General features: G+C 44.0%; 1 protein-coding gene and 1 pseudogene across 2 annotated transcripts in view; both read right to left on the bottom strand.

Annotated features, from left to right (window-relative positions):
* The window catches only part of ANK3 (ankyrin 3), a gene marked incomplete at its 5' end in the record, with an annotated part of 287,363 nt that overhangs the window by 145,973 nt on the left and 123,192 nt on the right, over positions 1–18,198 (bottom strand). The window contains one exon of the mRNA XM_079711182.1: positions 17,148–17,246. Within this exon, the coding sequence (XP_079567308.1) occupies positions 17,148–17,246 (99 nt within the window). The remainder of the gene's footprint in view (positions 1–17,147; positions 17,247–18,198) is intronic.
* On the bottom strand, positions 13,616–17,080 carry LOC307068744 (SWI/SNF-related matrix-associated actin-dependent regulator of chromatin subfamily D member 2-like; annotated as a pseudogene). The gene is made up of 3 exons: positions 17,038–17,080; positions 14,191–15,784; positions 13,616–13,699 (listed from the first exon to the last, which is right to left on the bottom strand). The product of its transcript is annotated as an SWI/SNF-related matrix-associated actin-dependent regulator of chromatin subfamily D member 2-like (transcript).

The raw sequence follows: 18,198 nt of genomic DNA, 5'->3' as shown, positions 1-18,198 counted from the left end.
GTGATAACTACTGATTTAGACCAAGCAACTCTTCATTTTACATGAGAATGAATTTTGTTTCATTAAAATGAAAAAACAAAACCAAAAAACAAAGTCTCTACCAATTATTAGGCTCTTATTTTGTGCAGGCCCAAAGAGACATATATCATCTCATTTAATCTCCACAACAACCCATGAAATAGATGCTATTAACTCAAATTCACAGGGGAGCAAAATGAAGCTGAAAGGAGCTACAGGTCCCAGAGCTAGAAATTGCCAGAGTTGGGATTTGAACCTGAGTTGTGATTCCAAAAGCTGTTCTGGCTCTTTCCAGTGGGTCAAATAGGACAAATATATCCAGATAGTGAGTCTCTTCCAACTTGGGCAAACACCAGCTCTAGCTCTGAACCCAAGTAGCATAGTCCTTAACTGAAAATGCTGCCTGCAGACAATTTCTAACCAAAAGGAAACAGCGTATCTCAAAGCTATAAAAATATTCATCATCTAAAGAGTGGCTAGTTCAATTCTGACACTTTAAATAAGAATTCATGGCTTTCATATTTCTTTAAAGATGTCACTATCAGTGCTGATTCAAAAGAAGCCTGCTCTCTGTGTTACAGTAAAGAAAGCCCTTCCCACCTGGAAGTATTTATAAATAGAGATAGTAATGGAACCAAAAGGGGCATTAAAAATTCATTTACCAAGTAGTAAACTGCTTTCTATATATTGAGGAAAGTTGTTTTTAAATGTTTAATTATTGTCATTTGTAGAGATGTGGATGGACCTAGAGAGTGTCATACAGAGTGAAGTAAGTCAGAAAGAGAAAAACAAATACCATGTATTAATGCATATATGTGGAACCTAGAAAAATGGTACAAACGAACTGGTTTGCAAGGCAGAAATAGAGACACACATGTAGAGAACAAACGTATGGACACCAAGAGGGGAAAGTGGCGGGGGGGGGCGGGTGGTGGTGGTGGGATGAATTGGGAGATTGGGATTGACATGTATACACTGATATGAATAAAGTAGATAACTAATAGGAACCTGCTGTATAAAATTAAATTTAGGGCTTCCCTGGTGGCGCAGTGGTTGAGAGTCTGCCTGCCGATGCAGGGGACACGGGTTCATGCCCCGGTCTGGGAAGATCCCACATGCCGCGGAGCAGCTGGGCCCGTGAGCCATGGCCACTGAGCCCGCGCATCCGGAACCTGTGCTCCGCAATGGGAGAGGCCACAACAGTGAGAGGCCCGCGTACCACAAAAAAAATGAAAAACCAAAAAACAAAACAAACAAAAAAAATTAAATTTAAAAAAAGTTTAATTATTTAAAATGAGTTAATCTAATGATATTAGATTTCCTGTAATCTTTCTAATGAATGCTGTAACTTTAATAACAGTCTATCTTTTTTTTCTAACAGTCTACTAGTAAAATTTCTTAAAAACAAAAAAATGAGGGTGGTTTATAGGTATAAATTTTCCACACTCATATCATTTCTAATAAATCTGAAACTAAATTAATCTCTGTGTTGAATACTTTTCTTTCCCCTCCAGAAAATAAATCATTCTTTCAGGCTTTGGAGATGTCAGTGAACTTGAAACTGTTAGTTTCTCAAGTATCCTACCCTCATTTGGCCTTCCAATAAATTAGATTCTTGCTGAAGTTTCAAACATGTCAAAAATGAAAATAATGTCTTTGAAGTTTCTAAAGAAAGATGGTTTGGAAAGAAATAAAGCCAGTCTAGTGCAAATGGCTTTATCTGTGTGCAGTGTACTTGTTCTAAGGAGATGGAGCTCCTCCAGGGACCAGGAAGACCGCAGCTACCCAGGGGCCAACATCCCGGCCTCAGCTTCCATCTGGCACTGCTGCTGGGGGCTGACGGTCACACACTGAGGCATAAAAAATGAGTTAGAAGGTCTGGATGCACATCCTTGTTCTTCCATCTTACTCTCAGTAGGATCTGGGACAAAGGACTTCTTGGGATCTCAGTTCTCATCTGTAAAACTATCTATTCTTGTGGGTCTCAAATGATGCACTGTACATAAAATTATTCTGTAAGCCAGGGGTCCCCAACCCCCGGGATCTGATGCCTGATGATCTGAGGTGGAGCTGATGTAATAATAATAGAAATAAAGTGCACAATAAATGTAATGCTCTTGAATCATCCCCAAACCATACCCCACCCCCACCCCCAAGTCCGTGGAAAAACTATCTTCCACGAAACCAGTCCCTGGTGCCAAAAAGGTTGGGGACCGCTGCTGTAAACCGTAAATATGCTGTAAATTCAAGGTTATATTATTATGGGCTTATAAACATAAAGGTAGTTTTTACAAGCCAAAAAATTATTGCAATTTCTGTGACTCAACTTTAGACAATTTATATGAAGAAAAGATTTTCATAGCATGGCCTCAGTCAATGTTTTCTAACATGCTTGATCAGAAGAATCACCTGAGGAACTTGTTAAAAAAACACAGATTGCGAGGCCCCATCCCTGAAGCACTGAATCCCAGTCCAGGGGAATGGGAAGATGCTGGCCAGCTAGGGAAAACTGGCTGCAAGGCCCTGACTTGGAGGCTATGAAAAAATGGTTTTTCATTTTCAAACTCAGAGGGACGTGCTCCTTGGACAAGCCTGCCTTGTACTTCTTACCAGAAAACACACATGATACCTTTTTGTCATAAAGCCATTATGTTTCTAAATATCAAGAGTCCATTTCAAAGCATGACCATTAGGGATTCAAAAATGCAGAACTGATAGAGATAATAAATAAAATGTAGTGGAAATATGAATGCATTACCTTTTAGAATGCATTTGATCATTTGTCAGTTTTTTTAAGTTTGCTAATCTTTCAATTAAAACATCCTTAAATGTGTGATGGGATTTCGTAGTAAGTTAAAAAAAAAACCTTTAAAATCTTAAAAAATGTATTTAATTCATTTTGCAACTGGTGCAGGCAGCAAACAAATAGCCAGCTGGTCGAAGAGAGACTACTGGCAGTTCTGGTTTTCCTGGGATGACCCTGGATTAAGTCCAAAGCCCGGTACACACTCCCTCTGATGTTAGAATATTATGAACTACACAGTCTGAATGTAGTTTATTTTACTTGATTGTTTTTATTGTCTTATTTGACTTGACTTATTTACTTTGCTGTTCTTAGCTCAAGCTCTGCCACCTTGAAGCCATACAGTTTAATTGAAACACAAGTTATTTAACTTCTTGCTTCCTGGTGTAAAATGGAACTCATACACACATCTCAGGGGATGAGTGTGAGGAATACATGAAATAATGTATAGGAAACTTACTGGAGTACGTAGTAATAAATGAAAGCCATTTCCTAAATTAGTTTGAATTTTGGATAAGTTTTTTCCACCTCCTATTTCAAAGTCTCAGGAGCAAGAGCGGAAAGGACCCTCAGGGTCTCCCAGTCCAACCAACTCTGAGGGGTGCATCATGGGGGAAGCTTGATGCCCTCTGCAGAGCAGTCCCAGAGTGAGCATGAACTGCCGGGCCCTTCTTTCCCATCTGGGGACATTCCCATCTCTCCATCTCTTGGCTATAAAGAGATGATCAATCCAGCAATGCTGTCTCAGAGGGGGCACCACTGGCTCCACTGGCATTCTGGTTGGGACACTGTCACTGGCATGAGGATGTCCCACGCACTGAAGGGGGTTTAGCCATCCCAGCCCTGCCCCGTTACATGCCAGCCATCATTCCACTTCTGCATTTAAAGACCTGTAAGAACAGACAGTCGAATGGCGGTGACCAGGGGCTGTGGGGTAGTGGATGAGTTGGGGAGATGTCGTTTAGGGGTACAAACTTGCAAATAGTAGATAAATAAGTTGTGGAGATCTAACGTACAGCATAGTGATTACAGTCAACAGTACTGTATTATCAACTTCATAGTTGCTAAGAGACTAGATCTTAACTGTTCTCACCCCAAAAAAGAAATATGTTAGAGTTATTAGCAAACAAAAACTGTAGTAATCATATTGTAATATACAAATGTATCAAACCAACACATTGTATACCTCAAACTTACACAATGTATCATGCCAATTATCTCAAAAACAAACAAACCCAAAACACTGCAATTACTCCCTTCTACCTGCAGGATCCAGGCCAGGGCCCTTAGCCCAGCCAGGGGTTCGGGGAGTCCCTTCCCACAGGCTTGGACTCGCCATTCATCTCCAGCCTCATTGCACATGTGCAAATGGGTCTCAGTCTCCACTTCCTGGAGCTGACTCTAATCCTTTTATGTCCATGACAGCTTAGCTTTTCAATTTTTTTTTCAACTGTGATAGTCCATGCTGATCTCCTACCTGAACTTGTTTTCTTGGAACCTACTGCTTCGATTTGTGAGAGAGCCAATAAAGGATCGCGCATGTGTCCCCAATTCACCTCTTTGCAACGTTTGGTTCTTCAAAGTCCTAAACGCTTCGCTCTAGGTGCTCCTTCACCCTTCCTATATATGCGTCAAACCACCAGGGGAAGAAGAGCAAGATTTTCTCATGAAAGAACTACAATGCCCAGGAGGGGACCAGGGTGCATCTGAGCTCATCCAGGTGCACCTTCTGACAATAGGAAGTGTGAACAACAGTCTGAATGTTCAGCAGAGGGGTGCAGTGGGGGAAATGAAAATTCTCCAGCTAATGAATTATTCCCTTTTAAAGGGCAAATGAATAAAGCGAGCACTGCCAACTCCTACCTTAATAGAACTTTATTTCACAGAATTTCAAAATAGGATTTATTCAGGTCATTTAAACATGTTCTCAGAGCAACAATGCTAGAGCAGCACTGCAGGAAGCAGGGCATATATTCAAAGACGAAAAGTGAAACAAAGGGAAATATGTACCTTCCAATTTCTATGATTTTTATTTTTACTGGCATTCTTACTGTCTCAAACAATGGCATGTTACTCGTTTGGTAAAGGCTGACCTTCTCATGCTGACAGACACAACACAAACACTGTAACTCCAACATTCTGGGATGCAACATTTCTGACTAGCTCCAGAAGTACTCTAGAGAGCTGACATGATGTCACTTGCTTGACATGCGTCACGCTTGACAGGTGAATGTGTCTTATACTGATGGGTCTCTTCCCAGATGTAAGCATTAATCATCAGCACCAGCACAAACATGGCTAGGACCCTGGCTCACGTGCTAAGCAATTTATATGGATTATTTCGTGTGGTCACAATGATGCTACGCATTTGGTACTATGGTTGGACCCATTTTATGGATGACAAAGCTGAAGAAGCATGAATAACTTGCCCAGGAGCACACAAAGTAAGCCACAGTACCAGGGTGGAACTCCAGCAGTCTGACTGCCTTGCTGTTTGCTTTGACACTGTACTATACCTACTCTCTTCTGCGAAAGGCCTCCATCCCTGTCAGATAAGGTGGTCAGGCAGAAGGGAAGGGCTTGTGGTTGATTGATCTCTCTCCTATCCGGCTAATAAGAAAAATGCAGACTACATGATGAAGAGGCTTGCCCTGGACCGCATCAGTGACATGATACAGCCAGGATGAGAGCCAGGGCTCCAGCACGTATCTGAGGACTTTCCTCCTCATCCTAGGCTGCTACAGCTTAGAAACTTCAGCTCTTCAGATGACAACACAGATCCCATACCACAGGGTAGGATGTTAATAAGCTCCAATGTACTAATGGGTTTAAGACAAAAACATTCCCTTAAAAAATTATATAGGAGATTCTCCTTTGATGTGGCATTCAGGGGATTAAATGAAAAAGGCAGGAACAAGATTGCAGGGCATGCATAGAGCAATTCTCTAGAAAAGGTCTATCTCCCACCACTCTGGCCTCTGCTTACTTACTGGTTTTGTTCTTCCTGAGATGTTAATATCACCATGGTAACAAGAATATGGTTAATGCAGTAGCCACACTGCGACTTTTCCATAACTCACATTCCTTTGCTAAATGCTCCCAAATCTCCATTTTCATTCCAAAGGAGGGTTATATAACCCATTAAAAATGTCTTTAATGCTGTTGAACCTATACTAGGAGATAAACATAATTTATTTTGTATTTGAAAATACGTATCAATAAAAATGAATGTGTGTGTGTGTGTGTGTGTGTGTGTTTGGGCTTTATAAGGACAGACATCTAAACGTTAACAAAATAGGACTCTTATGGGCTGTTTTTCTTTTTTTTTTGCTTTATTGTAATTTTAAAAAATAAATTGTATAATGCAGGGAAAATATTTTTTTAAAATGTATTTGCAATGGCATCGCCACACAAACTACAGTAGCGTCTCCAGCAGCCCTGGACCCTTATAAAAACATTACAAAAGTCACCCTCCTGCTGAAGCGATGCTCACCTCTTCTCCATGTTTGAGTGGCTGATGTTCTTCCTAGCACTGGCTGGTGGTGGCCTTGATTGGGCTTTGATAGCTCAGAAACTGAGGCTCTGCTTCAAACACCCTTAACTGAACAAAGCCTGGCAGCAGACCTTGGTGACTAGCCCTTTGTTCTAGGCGTGTCTTCCAAGGTCAACTACACTGCTGAATCACAAGACTCCTGGCTGCTCAAATCAACTTGAGGCTCAGTGTCTGACATTCAATACTTGGGTTTGGTGCACTTGCCTATTAGAATCCTATGGATTTCCCATCCCCCTTACTGCAGCTCACATCAGTTCGGGAAGTGGGTCCCTAACACCAAGTGAAGCTCAGCCTGAAATTCTGATAGACCAGGGAGAGGACTGGGGCTTGAGGAAAGCAGGTCTGAATAGGTACTGGGTGCCCAGGAATAGTGGATAAGGAGGCCTGGAAGTTATTTGTTGATTCATTCTTGAATTTAACAAATATATATCGAGTCCTTCCCAGTGCTAGGTACTGGGTTACACTCCAGGGATCCCAAAATGTGTAATAACACATAGGTCTGCCCTTGAGGAACTCAAAGTCCTGCAGGGGAGGTGAAGCACAGGGTGTGTGAGGCATATGTCACGACACCCCTACTTTAGCCTGAATGGGACTGTTCAGCTAATGCACGCACAATGCTTAACAAAGAAGCTGGAACTTACTAAATACTCAAATCATGACTATTTTATATCATGATCACTACACATTTTTACCTCCAGGAGAAAGGAAGAAAATGAGCATCCGCTGAGCACTTATTCTGCAGCAGGCAAGGTCCTGGATGCTTTCATGGTATCACCCTCTGGCTTAATGGAATGCAGCTCCATCAGTATGTGAAAGGTACCACTCAGGGAGGCAGATAAAGGGCTGCCAGGCAGCAAAAATACAGGTCCTGCCTTCCCACAGCACCATGAGGAATGGTTCTCTGAAATAAAATGCCTACCTCTCTTAAAAAATCTAAATGGCAAGAGACATATTCTCCACGGCTGAGTCCTTCACTGGAGGATTGAAAAGATGAAGTTCATGTTAAAGGCATTAACACAGAGGCAGGAATGTGGTAAGCATGTGGAAAGAGGATATTTACCAGCTGAGGAAAGATGTCCCATGGAGGAGCTGGAGATAGAGGGTGAATAAGGTGTCTCAGGCTGCAAGGGGCTCAGGTAATAAACACAGTGTGCAAGACAAACACTCCCACAGAATTAAGTTTCAAGGCCAACCACGGGAGAGGAAGAAGAGGGCATGATGAGCACACACACTGGGGCAAGGAGGGGAGCGACCTATTTTAGGGGGTCAGAGAAAGCGTCTTTGAGGAACAGGATACAAGCATCTTTTACACAGATTAGAAAACAGAGGCTCACAGAAGTAATTGTGGCATAATCTCTGGCAATTGGAGACGTCTCTTGAGACCTATCTCAACTTCTGATATTTCTGAACTCTCCATGGCATGAACTGGGGAGAAATTACTATGTTCAAGTTGCCAGCAGTATTTTTAGTCCTCTTTGGAAGATTTCAGTTTTATTGTTGGTGGTGGTCACGGTGGTCTCTGCTTACGTAATGGGAAAGGCACCAATCTGCTTTTGGAGCCCAAAGGGGCAAGTCTATTAGGAGTAAAATTGCTTCTACTTAAAGCATCACTTTCCTTGGAGGGGAAAGTTGCATTTAGAGATAATTATGACACTGAAGGGAAGGAGGCCTGAGACTGATGGTGTCTCAGCTTTGTTCGAAAGAACTTTCTGCGATGATGGAAATGTTACGTATACAGTGTTAATACAGTGGCTGCTAGCCACACGTGGAAACTGAGCACCCGAAATGTGGTTCTGCGGAATGAGGCATAGAAGTTTACATTTAATTTAAATTAAAGTTAGTACTCAGTAGTTAGTGGCTACTGAATTAAGAGAGCCCAGGTGTAGAGGAAACGGGGTTCCCCCTCTCTCTGGGACCAGAGACTAGGTTAAGGGGCTTAGACTCTGGCCAGAAGAGACGCAGTGTTGGTAAAAGGGGTTCTCGCTGAGGGAAGTAAGGGAGACTCTCCAACACAGTGGCTTCAGGGGGCTCACAAGGGAGCCCTTTCCTGAGGAAGGGGTCATAGCTCATGGACTTTGGGGACAGTGTTATCCAGAACAGGTCCTTCAGCTCTGCCTTTTTTTTTTAATCTCATTTTAAAAATTAATTTTTACTGGCATATAGTTTCTTTAGAATGTTGTGTTAGTTTCTGCCATACAGCAAAGTGAATCAGTTACACATATACATATATCCACTCTTTTTAAAATTTCCTTTCCATCTAGGTCACCACAGAGCACTGAGTAGAGTTCCTGTGCTATACAGTAGATTCTCATTAGTTATCTATTTTATACATAATAGTGTACATATGTCAATGCCAATCACCCATTTCATCCCTCCCCCCACTTTCCCCCCCGGTAACCATAAGTTTGTGCTCTACGTCTGTGACCCTATCTCTGCTTTGCAAATAAGTTCATCTGTACCATTTTTCTAGATTCCACATATACGTGATTATTATATGATATTTGCTTTTCTCTTTCTGACTACTTCACTCTGTATGACAATCTCTAGGTCCATCCATGTCTCTGCAAATGGCACTATTTCATTCCTTTATATGCCTGAGTAATAACCTCTGCCTTTCTGCTCTGAACCCCCTTCATCAATCCCAAAGTTTTTAGAGAAGTCTTGTTGGGCACTAGAGCCAAGACTTAGCTGTGCTTCGGGGAATTAAGAGAGAGAGACTTTTTGGTATGGTTGAGCACATGGGGGTCTCAACAAATTAGTAGCGTCAGGTCAGTGGCTTACTTGAGTCTAGACCTCCAGGTCTAGCTTATAGGAGAAGTTCTTTAATATTTGCTAGAATGAATTTAACTGAGAAAGGAAATCTCCAGATAATGTCTATCCATGGACGTCGTTTTGCTTATGCACGTGCTGACCCCGTGTCGACCTCTTATTTGGGCAGAACGTAAAATCTGACACTTGTATGTTTCCATCAACAGGTTTAGGAGTTCAACTGTCTAAAAACACTGCTCTCACTTTAACAAAAAGAACTTTAGATAAAGTAGCCTTTCTTATGACATAATTGAGTTGCAAACGTGGCTGAGGCCCTGCTAAAGCTTTGTTCAAAACAACTGCTATTTGAGAAAGGCAGTCCAGTTGGACATGTTAACTAGTCACAGACCTGTGGCACACGTGCCAAGTTCTATCACACGCAATTAGAACATCACACAGCTAAGTACCTGGGCCATAGTGTCTCAGCCTCCCTGGGCAAGGCACCTTCACAGATGGAGATTTAGGCAGTATGGGGTAGTAGGAATGGAACCTTTTGAAATGTAGCTATTAAAGATACTGTCAACTATAAAACTGTTCTTTTTTTTCATTAAAGTACAGTTAATTTACAATGTTATACTAATTTCTGCTGTACAGCAAAGCAACTCAGTTATACACATATATACATTCTTTTTTTTTTTGTGCTACGCGGGCCTCTCACTGTCGTGGCCTCTCCCGTTGTGGAGCACAGGCTCCGGACGCGCAGGCTCAGCGGCCACGGCTCACGGGCCTAGCCGCTCTGCGGCATGTGGGATCTTCCCGGACCGGGGCACGAACCCGTGTCCCCTGCATCGGCAGGCAGACTCTCAACCACTGCGCCACCAGGGAAGCCCCTACATTCTTTTTTTATATTCTTTTCCATTATGGTTTATCCCAGGAGACTGCATATAGTTCCCTGTGCTATATGGTAGGACCTTGTTGTTTTCCATTTTAAATGTAACAGTTAGCATCTGCTAACCCCAAACTCCCAGTTCATCCCTCTCCTTCCCCCACTCCCACCTGGCAACCACAAGTCTGTTCTCTATGTCTGTGGAAACTCACTGCTCTGAATAGAATGATTCACAAGATATAAAAATGACATTTGAATTATTTCACACACACAAAAAACTGTCTCTATAGATAACTAAGATTTCCTTTGTCAAAAAGTGGAAACTATATAACCCGTGCTTCCTTTTCTACTACATGTATAAAAGCCCTTAAAGCCTAAATTTAAGGGCTTTGTATTCACTACTTCTTTCCAGTTGCTTGGTAACATTTACTTTTTCTGGTTCATCCTTACATGTCTTACTTTGTATATTTTAATCCGTAAACCTCCTGAAATCCTTTTGGAAACAAATGAGGTATAGCACTCAAACACATAAATCCGTAATCCTTTCAGACATCAAAACAAAAAAGTACTATATACCAAGACCAATAGAAGGATGTTTTATTCAATTATCTTCCCCAAATGGGAAGTTAAATAATAATTTACAAGAGAAAGGTTAATGACAAGAGTGCAGATTAAGTTAGGTGGTCCATTATATTTGATGAAAAAATGTCTTACCCAGCAAAGTATTCATCTATCTTCTTCAATGAAAGGAATTTTGCAGGCATCCAATAATATAATTTGGCCTTTACCTACTCCAGGGCATCAGTGCTCCTTACTGGAAAGCGAATCAGGAGCAGCTCTGGTGTGTCTTACTTACATTCTCTTCCCCAAGAGAGCTAGCATGACTTGCTAAGAGAGCAAGGGTCACGCATAAATTCAGATGGTGTCAAGGCCATCTCAGCAGACACAATTCAGAGAACGCAGCATGCTGACACTGCACTGCAGTCTTCAGCAGCTATTCTATTAACTCCCTGCAGTGGACCCTTGAGGCTGAACAGGTCTGGATAATCCGAAAGGAAATATTTAAGATGTCAGACAGGAGATCTTATGCAATACATAAACATGGCAAAATTACAACACAAAAATAAAAATTCACATTATAATAAAAAATCTAATGAAAGGTGTTAACAGAACAAGTAAGTATCCTATAAATCAGTTACCATCACTGCTGCTCGGGGTATACAATCACCACTGGCTAGGATCTGCTTTCTTGCTGCCTGAATTAGCTAGCACTACAAAGAAGCATAGAAAGCAATCCATTCTATTGTGTTCTCTCTTTAGTCACACCGCGTTTGGCTCTGCCTCGTACCTGCCTCGTATCTGCACATGCGCTACACGCAGGAAATGATTCCAGAAAGGCTATCCCTACTCCTATCCCCAGCTCTCTTCACCAGCAGGTAGCTATTCTTTTTTTTTTTTTTTTTGCAGTACGCGGGCCTCTCACTGTTGTGGCCTCTCCCGTTGTGGAGCACAGGCTCCGGACGCGCAGGCTCAGCGCCCATGGCTCACGGGCCCAGCCGCTCCGCGGCATGTGGGATCTTCCCGGACCGGGGCACGAACCCATGTCCCCTGCATCAGCAGGCGGACTCTCAACCACTGTGCCACCAGGGAAGCCCCAGCAGGTAGCTATTCTTGAGGTCACGCCCTCAGCCCACAAAGAACTACAGGACGGTATCCGCCTTTCTTAAATGCTCTGTCCCAGCCAGGAAGCAGAAATCACAGCCCCCCTAAGACAAAGGTTGCTGCTGTCATTTAGTAACTTGACCTCTAACTTTCTAATCAATACCTCTATCTCAACCCAGTTCCTGAAGCATACGATTTATGGTTATGATTTGCACCTAGTTCTTAGCAACTGAGGCTTAATGATCCTTCCTTTATTGTTTTGACCAGGCAAAATCTGATCCCATCTGTGTTCTAGGGCATCTTACTTTCACCTGCTACATCCCTGAGAGAACTCTGACCTAGAAGGACCCCACTCAAGTTGGGAAGAGAGAGGTTTCTGTAATACAAAAGGCTAAATGCTGGATTGTTACATAACAAAATTACTGGAGATTTGGAACCTACAGTGGGTTTCTGGAGGCAACTAGCAGTTGCCTCCGATTAAGCTTTTCATGAAGACCAGTTCTGCTCAGACATCCTACTGCAAGCCATCCATCACGTACTACAGAGGGAAGCATGTGTTGTAGGGTGTAAGCAACAGTACAGGCCTCCTAGTAATAAGTATGATTAAATTCCACTGCAGCCTTCAGTTCAGAATGCTATGAGGCCTCGTTAATTAGGAATGTCCGGAGAAAATGCTTTTCCAAATCAGCAAAAAAGTCTGAATTTTAACATATTTTAAACAAAAGCACAATGTGACTTTTAAATCACATATGGTAATTCAGACAAGGTTAACAACGTGGGTCTGAGGTCTCCACTTTTTTTTTTAAACATCTTTATTGGAGTATAATTGCTTTACAATGGAGTGTTAGTTTCTGCTGTATAACAAAGTGAATCAGCTATACGTATACATATATCCCCATATCCCCTCCCTCTTGCATCTCCCTCCCACCCTCTCTATCCCACCCTTCTAGGTGGTCACAAAGCACGGAGCTGATTTCCCTGTGCAATGCAGCTGCTTCCCACTAGCTACCTATTTTACATTTGGTAGTGTATATATGTCCATGCCACTCTCTCACTTCTTCCCAGCTTACCCTTCCCCCTCCCCGTGTCCTCAAATCCATTCTCTACGTCTGAGTCTTTATTCCTGTCCTGCCCCTAGGTTCTTCAGAGCCTTTTTTTGTGTGTGTGGTTTTTTTTAGCTTCCACAGTGTCCACTGATCTTTAATCAATAAATTAGCTTCATTTGTAATTACCACAGTCATTGTTTTAATGTAAATGGATGCTTTGGAATTGTTTGAAGGAGTCTGAAAATACTGCAATTTGTCCTCTTAAATTGCTTAAACATTACCCCAATCTCCCTATTTTCAGCAGCATCAGGAAATTTCTGAACAATGGCACAAAGATAAAACTTCAAACGCTACCCTGACATGAATTCTCCAAATGTCCTAATTAGAAGATGTGACTTAATGAGGTTTTCTGTGAGTTAGAGATATAAAACCAGAAGGATGCATCTTACAGACATGAGCTTCAGTTTTCACATCGGCGTGCACTGTTTATAACATGACTTAAAGAAGTACTTAACTTTGTCCTTCAAAATGTCACACTAGGCCTCGGGTCTGCCATGTTGCTGAAACCCAAGGATGCTGGTAGTGCAATAAGAACATGGCTCTAGAGTGACATGAGCTGCCTCATTTCAACTGATAAAGGCTTTCAGCAGGCTGATGACAATAGGATAGGAAATAGCTTTCTTTTTTCTTGCCACCAATAAACAAAGATTTATTTGGAAATTTCCAAAGCTGCCAGAAGTGGCACTTGCCAAGCCCTAGGCCCACTCTCCTTCCCAAGCTCCAAAGGGGAACAACAGTCCTCCCCACCGCTTCCCTGCCCTCCCCCTGCCCTCCCCCAGCACACTCACCCATGCCTCAGGCCCCGCCAGAGAACTAGCGTGCCCTCTCTCTAGGAGGCGTTACCCCTGGGCCCAAGAGCTGGGGGGTGGCAGCCCTCTGGCCTCCCAGGAGATGATGGCGGCGGCCAGAGCCGCTTGCATAGACTGAGAAAAGAAAATAAGGAAGGAGATACCAAGTAGGGCTCCCCTGAAAAACCCCAGCTTACTCCTGTACAAAAAAAGTGGCTCCTGCATAGAAAAACCTGCTCCACGAATAGTGCAAATACCCAAAGGAAAGGGAAAAAAACCAGCAGCAAGGCTGGGCTGGTAGGAATAGCAAAGAACTTTGGTTTGGAAAGGCTATAGGAAGAGTGTGAGCTGTGCCCCTTTTCCTCGCCCAGCTGCCCAGAGCCAGCGCTGACACTCGCCCCAAGGGGGTCTGTAAACAAGCAAAGCCAGGGGCCTTTGCGATGTCCAAGCACAGCCTCCAGGTCCTTTGGGCCTGCCTGCAGGGGGCACAGGAGGCCTCTGCTGTGAATCCAATTAAAGCCGACGTGTAAGTAGTAAGGCTTTGGGGACTAAGCAACAAGGAATCCTCTCACTACACTTATGAAACTAAAGCTGGGGAGCAGAAGGTGACAGGAGACACCCCTCACCCCCTCCTTGTCCTGCATGTCTGTGCCCCAGAGGGTGGTCCCCTTCCAGGCTGAGGAGGGGGGTGCTCCAGGGCAGGGAAGAAAGGAAGGGATCCCTGAGCCTGAGGTCAGGCGGATTCCCGGCACTTGTTCCAGTTCCTGCCTTTGCTGCTGCACCCTGGCAAAGACGTGCCTCCCCACTGCTTCCTGGGCCCAGGGCTGGTGGTAGAAAGCAGCTCGTCTTTCCTCTTCAGGATTCCCAATTACATCAGTGATGATCTTGAGGTCCCGGTGCTGGGAACGGAGCCATTCCTGGATGAAGTCCTGGGGGTCAGTGCTAAAATTGAGCATGAAATCCCTCTGGGTCTTCAGCTGGTTGATGGACTCTGTGGTCTCATGGATCTTGACATCAAGGGAGGCGATCTGCTGATTGGTGGTAGAGGCTGGAAAATTGCTCATCTGGGCCTTGAGTGGGTCATCCACCTCCACATCAATGTCATAACAGGCTGTCTTCTTCTGGTCGTTAGGGTCCACACTCATGACATGGTTGATGACAATGGGGTCTGGATGCTGCAGCAACCCGGCTAGCTTCATGGGAATCTCAGAGAAACAGAGCCGGCCACAGCTGAAGATCTGGCGGAAGTACTGGTTGCAGCTGATGTACTCCCGCTCGTGGCCGTCCTGCAGCTGGTTGTGTTTGACGTAGAGCCACAGGGCCTGCAGGATGGCAGCCCTCGTGTGTGTGTGCACCCCCAGCAGCCTTGCCAGTCGGGGGTCCAACTTGTACTGGGGAGGCTGATGATCCAGCATGAGCAGGCGGGTGCACTTGACGTTGAGGTCTCCGGGCCGTTTCACCTGGAAGCCATCTGTCTCCTGGGTGGTGGGCATCCGGTGCCACTCCACCAGGTGGTTGTCAGGCCCGTACAGTTCCTTGTCCAGCTCAATGACGAGGCTCTTAAAGACTGAAGAAAACTTCCTCTTCTGTTTCCTAGGATCATCCAGCAGTTTTCCCTCTACTCGGAGTTCCCAGGAAGCCACTGGGTCCCCTGCGGTTCCTGCACCATCACCTTCTGCCTTGCTGGGACTGAGCGTACTAGAAATATTGATCCACAGCTTTCGTTTTTGCGTCAGAGGCTTTTTGATGGCCTCCTGGATCTCCATCCGCTTTCAAGCAATGGTCTGGTCCAGCTTCCGCTCAAAAGCCAAGAGATCCATGTACACCTGAGGCTCTGGGACAAGCTCCCGAATTCACTGAGGTAGAACTTTATCTGCCACCTTCCTCCTCTTTAACCCCCGGCGCTGGGCAGGCATCGGGGGCTGGGCCTGGGGCACAAGCAGGTGTTTTCGGAATGGCTCCATCATGGTGGGTGGCATGCCAGGTCGAAGTGGAGCAGCTGTGCCAAATGGGGAGCCTGCAGGGGGTCCCACCTGCAAGCCAGCCATGGGCATCCAGCTCCCTGGTGGTCTGCCAGGCCTCTGGTACTGCACCGCAGGGCCCCGGGGCCCCCCATGCCTCTAGCCGGCCCGGGCCCCCTAAGCGTTGGTCTGGGCAGCGCTCCGGGTCCCGATGGCAGAGGCGGAGCTCCCAGGGCCGCGTCTCGACATCGCTCTGTCCCTGGAAATAGCTTTTATATTAGCCCATTCTGAGTTCGTATTAATTTTTATAGAACTAATGAATTATAAGAAGGAAAAGAAAAATGAACCCTTAACATCAGCGGAGGGAGGCGGAAGACTGGAGGGGTGAAGAGCTTTGGGGCTGAAATTCTGCCATTTCTCATTTGCTAGCTCGGTGAGCTGCACCAGCTATTTCTTATCTCTAAGCCTTGGTTTCCCCTTCTGTAACACAAGGATAAGAAACACTTTTCTTGATATAAGAATAAATGAGATAAAAATGCTCAGCTTGGTATCTGCTTCAAAGATGGTATTACTTTTACTGCTGCTACAACTACTGCCAGTACTAGTATTATGATTGTTCTCTCTATCGGGTGTATTGCCACTTCTCCCCTAACAAGTGAGGTTTTTAGCAAAAATAATACTTCAAATGCTATGTGCAAAATCACAGCGCTGCTGGTGCTGATGAGTCAGGCACTGCGCTAGGTGCTCTGGGTACGCTCACTCCTATTTCTCAGTGACCCAGTGCAGGAGTGCTGATGTTATTTTTTTTATCACCATTTATTATTTAATTTCATAATCCATATTAACTTCATCTTACCAATGAGGAAACTGATGGACACAGAAAGAAAAGTTAAATCCAAAACTGGAACCCAGGGAGTCTGAATCCTGAGTCCCCACATCCAGCCACTTCTCTATGCTGCTTCCTACCTTGTTTCTACTTCTGATGATGCTGTTGCTGACTATCAGGCCTAGAGCTAGACCAGCTTTTACATTCGGGGCCATATTACTCTGGATGTCTGAGTTGCTGTCCAGGAGTACACATGACACAGTAATTCCTTTCCCTATGATTATGAGTTTACTTAGGTTACAGAATCATGTTACTCATTCTGAAAGTTTATAGGGGACAGAAGATAAGAGCAAAAGGTGGCCTCTATTATTTGGGTTCTAAAGTTTGGGCCTTATCCAGACATTCCAACTCATTCCCACCTGGAAGATCAAGACCCTGATTTCTAGAGCACTGTTAGTGCCATCCGACCCATTTCTACAGTCTCAGAAATTTCAACTTGGGGGACAGCTTGTAGTTTCCAGTCATCATTATTTAAATCACATTTTCTATATGTTCACTTAGATATTTATCACCCAACCCTACTCCCGACCCTGATCTTGGTTTTCTTTTCCTCCTAGGAATTAGGCACACCTGTATGCAAGCAAGAAAACGCACTAGGATATGTAGACATCACACCTTCCACTGACTGGGAGGACCCTTGGAGGTCAACTGTCTCGACCTCCTCCTCATGTTGGGGAAGGAGTGTTAACAATCGTTTCAAATGCTTGAAGCACACGTCAGACTGCAGCACTCTTACCCGCGCAGTGAAGTCCACGGCTGCCGCTCGGTTTAACAGCAATGTGGCTACGTTGATATTTCCGTAGTGAGCAGCTATGTGGAGCGGAGTGAAGCCACTCTGGAAAGAAAACAGAGCAGACGTTCAACTGACTCCTGCCGGCCCCTTGTCTGACATGTTAATACCATAACCCTGCCCAGATAAAAACGAGGAAGCAAAATATGCTGAGGTCCACATTCCATTCTGTACTAGGTTTCTTTCCATTAGTGCCAATTGCTCATAGGATTTCAAAGAGATGCCAAACTCACAGGCAAAGGAATAGCCAGGAAGGAACCAAGGGTGGAGACTGAGCCATTTTAGTAATCCAGGAGTGCAACTACACAGAAGCCAATGTTTCCAAAAGTTAAATAGGGATGACAAGAAATATCTTGATAGCTCAAAGAAAGTTCGATTAGTACCACTGTTTTATTATTCATAGAATTGTCCATTGAAACTGTCAAAATTTAACTTGTTTTATATATTCAATACAGAGTCAAATGAACAAACGGTAAAAGCCAATTTTAATGATGAAAGCAATTTGGGGGGGAAGAGGTACTATTACAAATTGGTCTTGAATCATGGTGAATGCATTTCATAAAGAAATCGACAAGCTGGTCTCTTTAGTAGCAAATGCCTACTCGATAACACATTTTTCTGGATTATTCATACCAAGGTCATTTTACTTCCTTAAAAAAATGCTGAAACATGCAGCGATTCACTTAGTCCCCAAAGATTTAAACCTTATAGGAACTAGATGCATTTCTAAATTGTTAGCAAGCTTCTCAGCCATGCTAGCGATCTGACTGAGTCTTGTCAAGGGTGGGTCATGTGTGTGCCCTTCTGAGGTAACTTTCATCTTGCTGACACCACTGAGGGTAAGTGTCATGCAGAACTCTAGAGACCCAATCCTAGATGAGTAGAATGACAGGGTTGTCTGCAGCTTTAGGTACAGCTGATAAGTTTCTCAAGTGTCAAAACGCTTCATGTCACAGAACGCTATTGAAATACCCTTACGTTTCAAGGCTTCCTCATA

Source organism: Hyperoodon ampullatus (assembly GCF_949752795.1).
Source record: "Hyperoodon ampullatus genome assembly, chromosome: 1".
Classification (NCBI taxonomy): domain Eukaryota; kingdom Metazoa; phylum Chordata; class Mammalia; order Artiodactyla; family Ziphiidae; genus Hyperoodon; species Hyperoodon ampullatus.
This window is presented reverse-complemented; position numbering and strand designations above follow the sequence as displayed.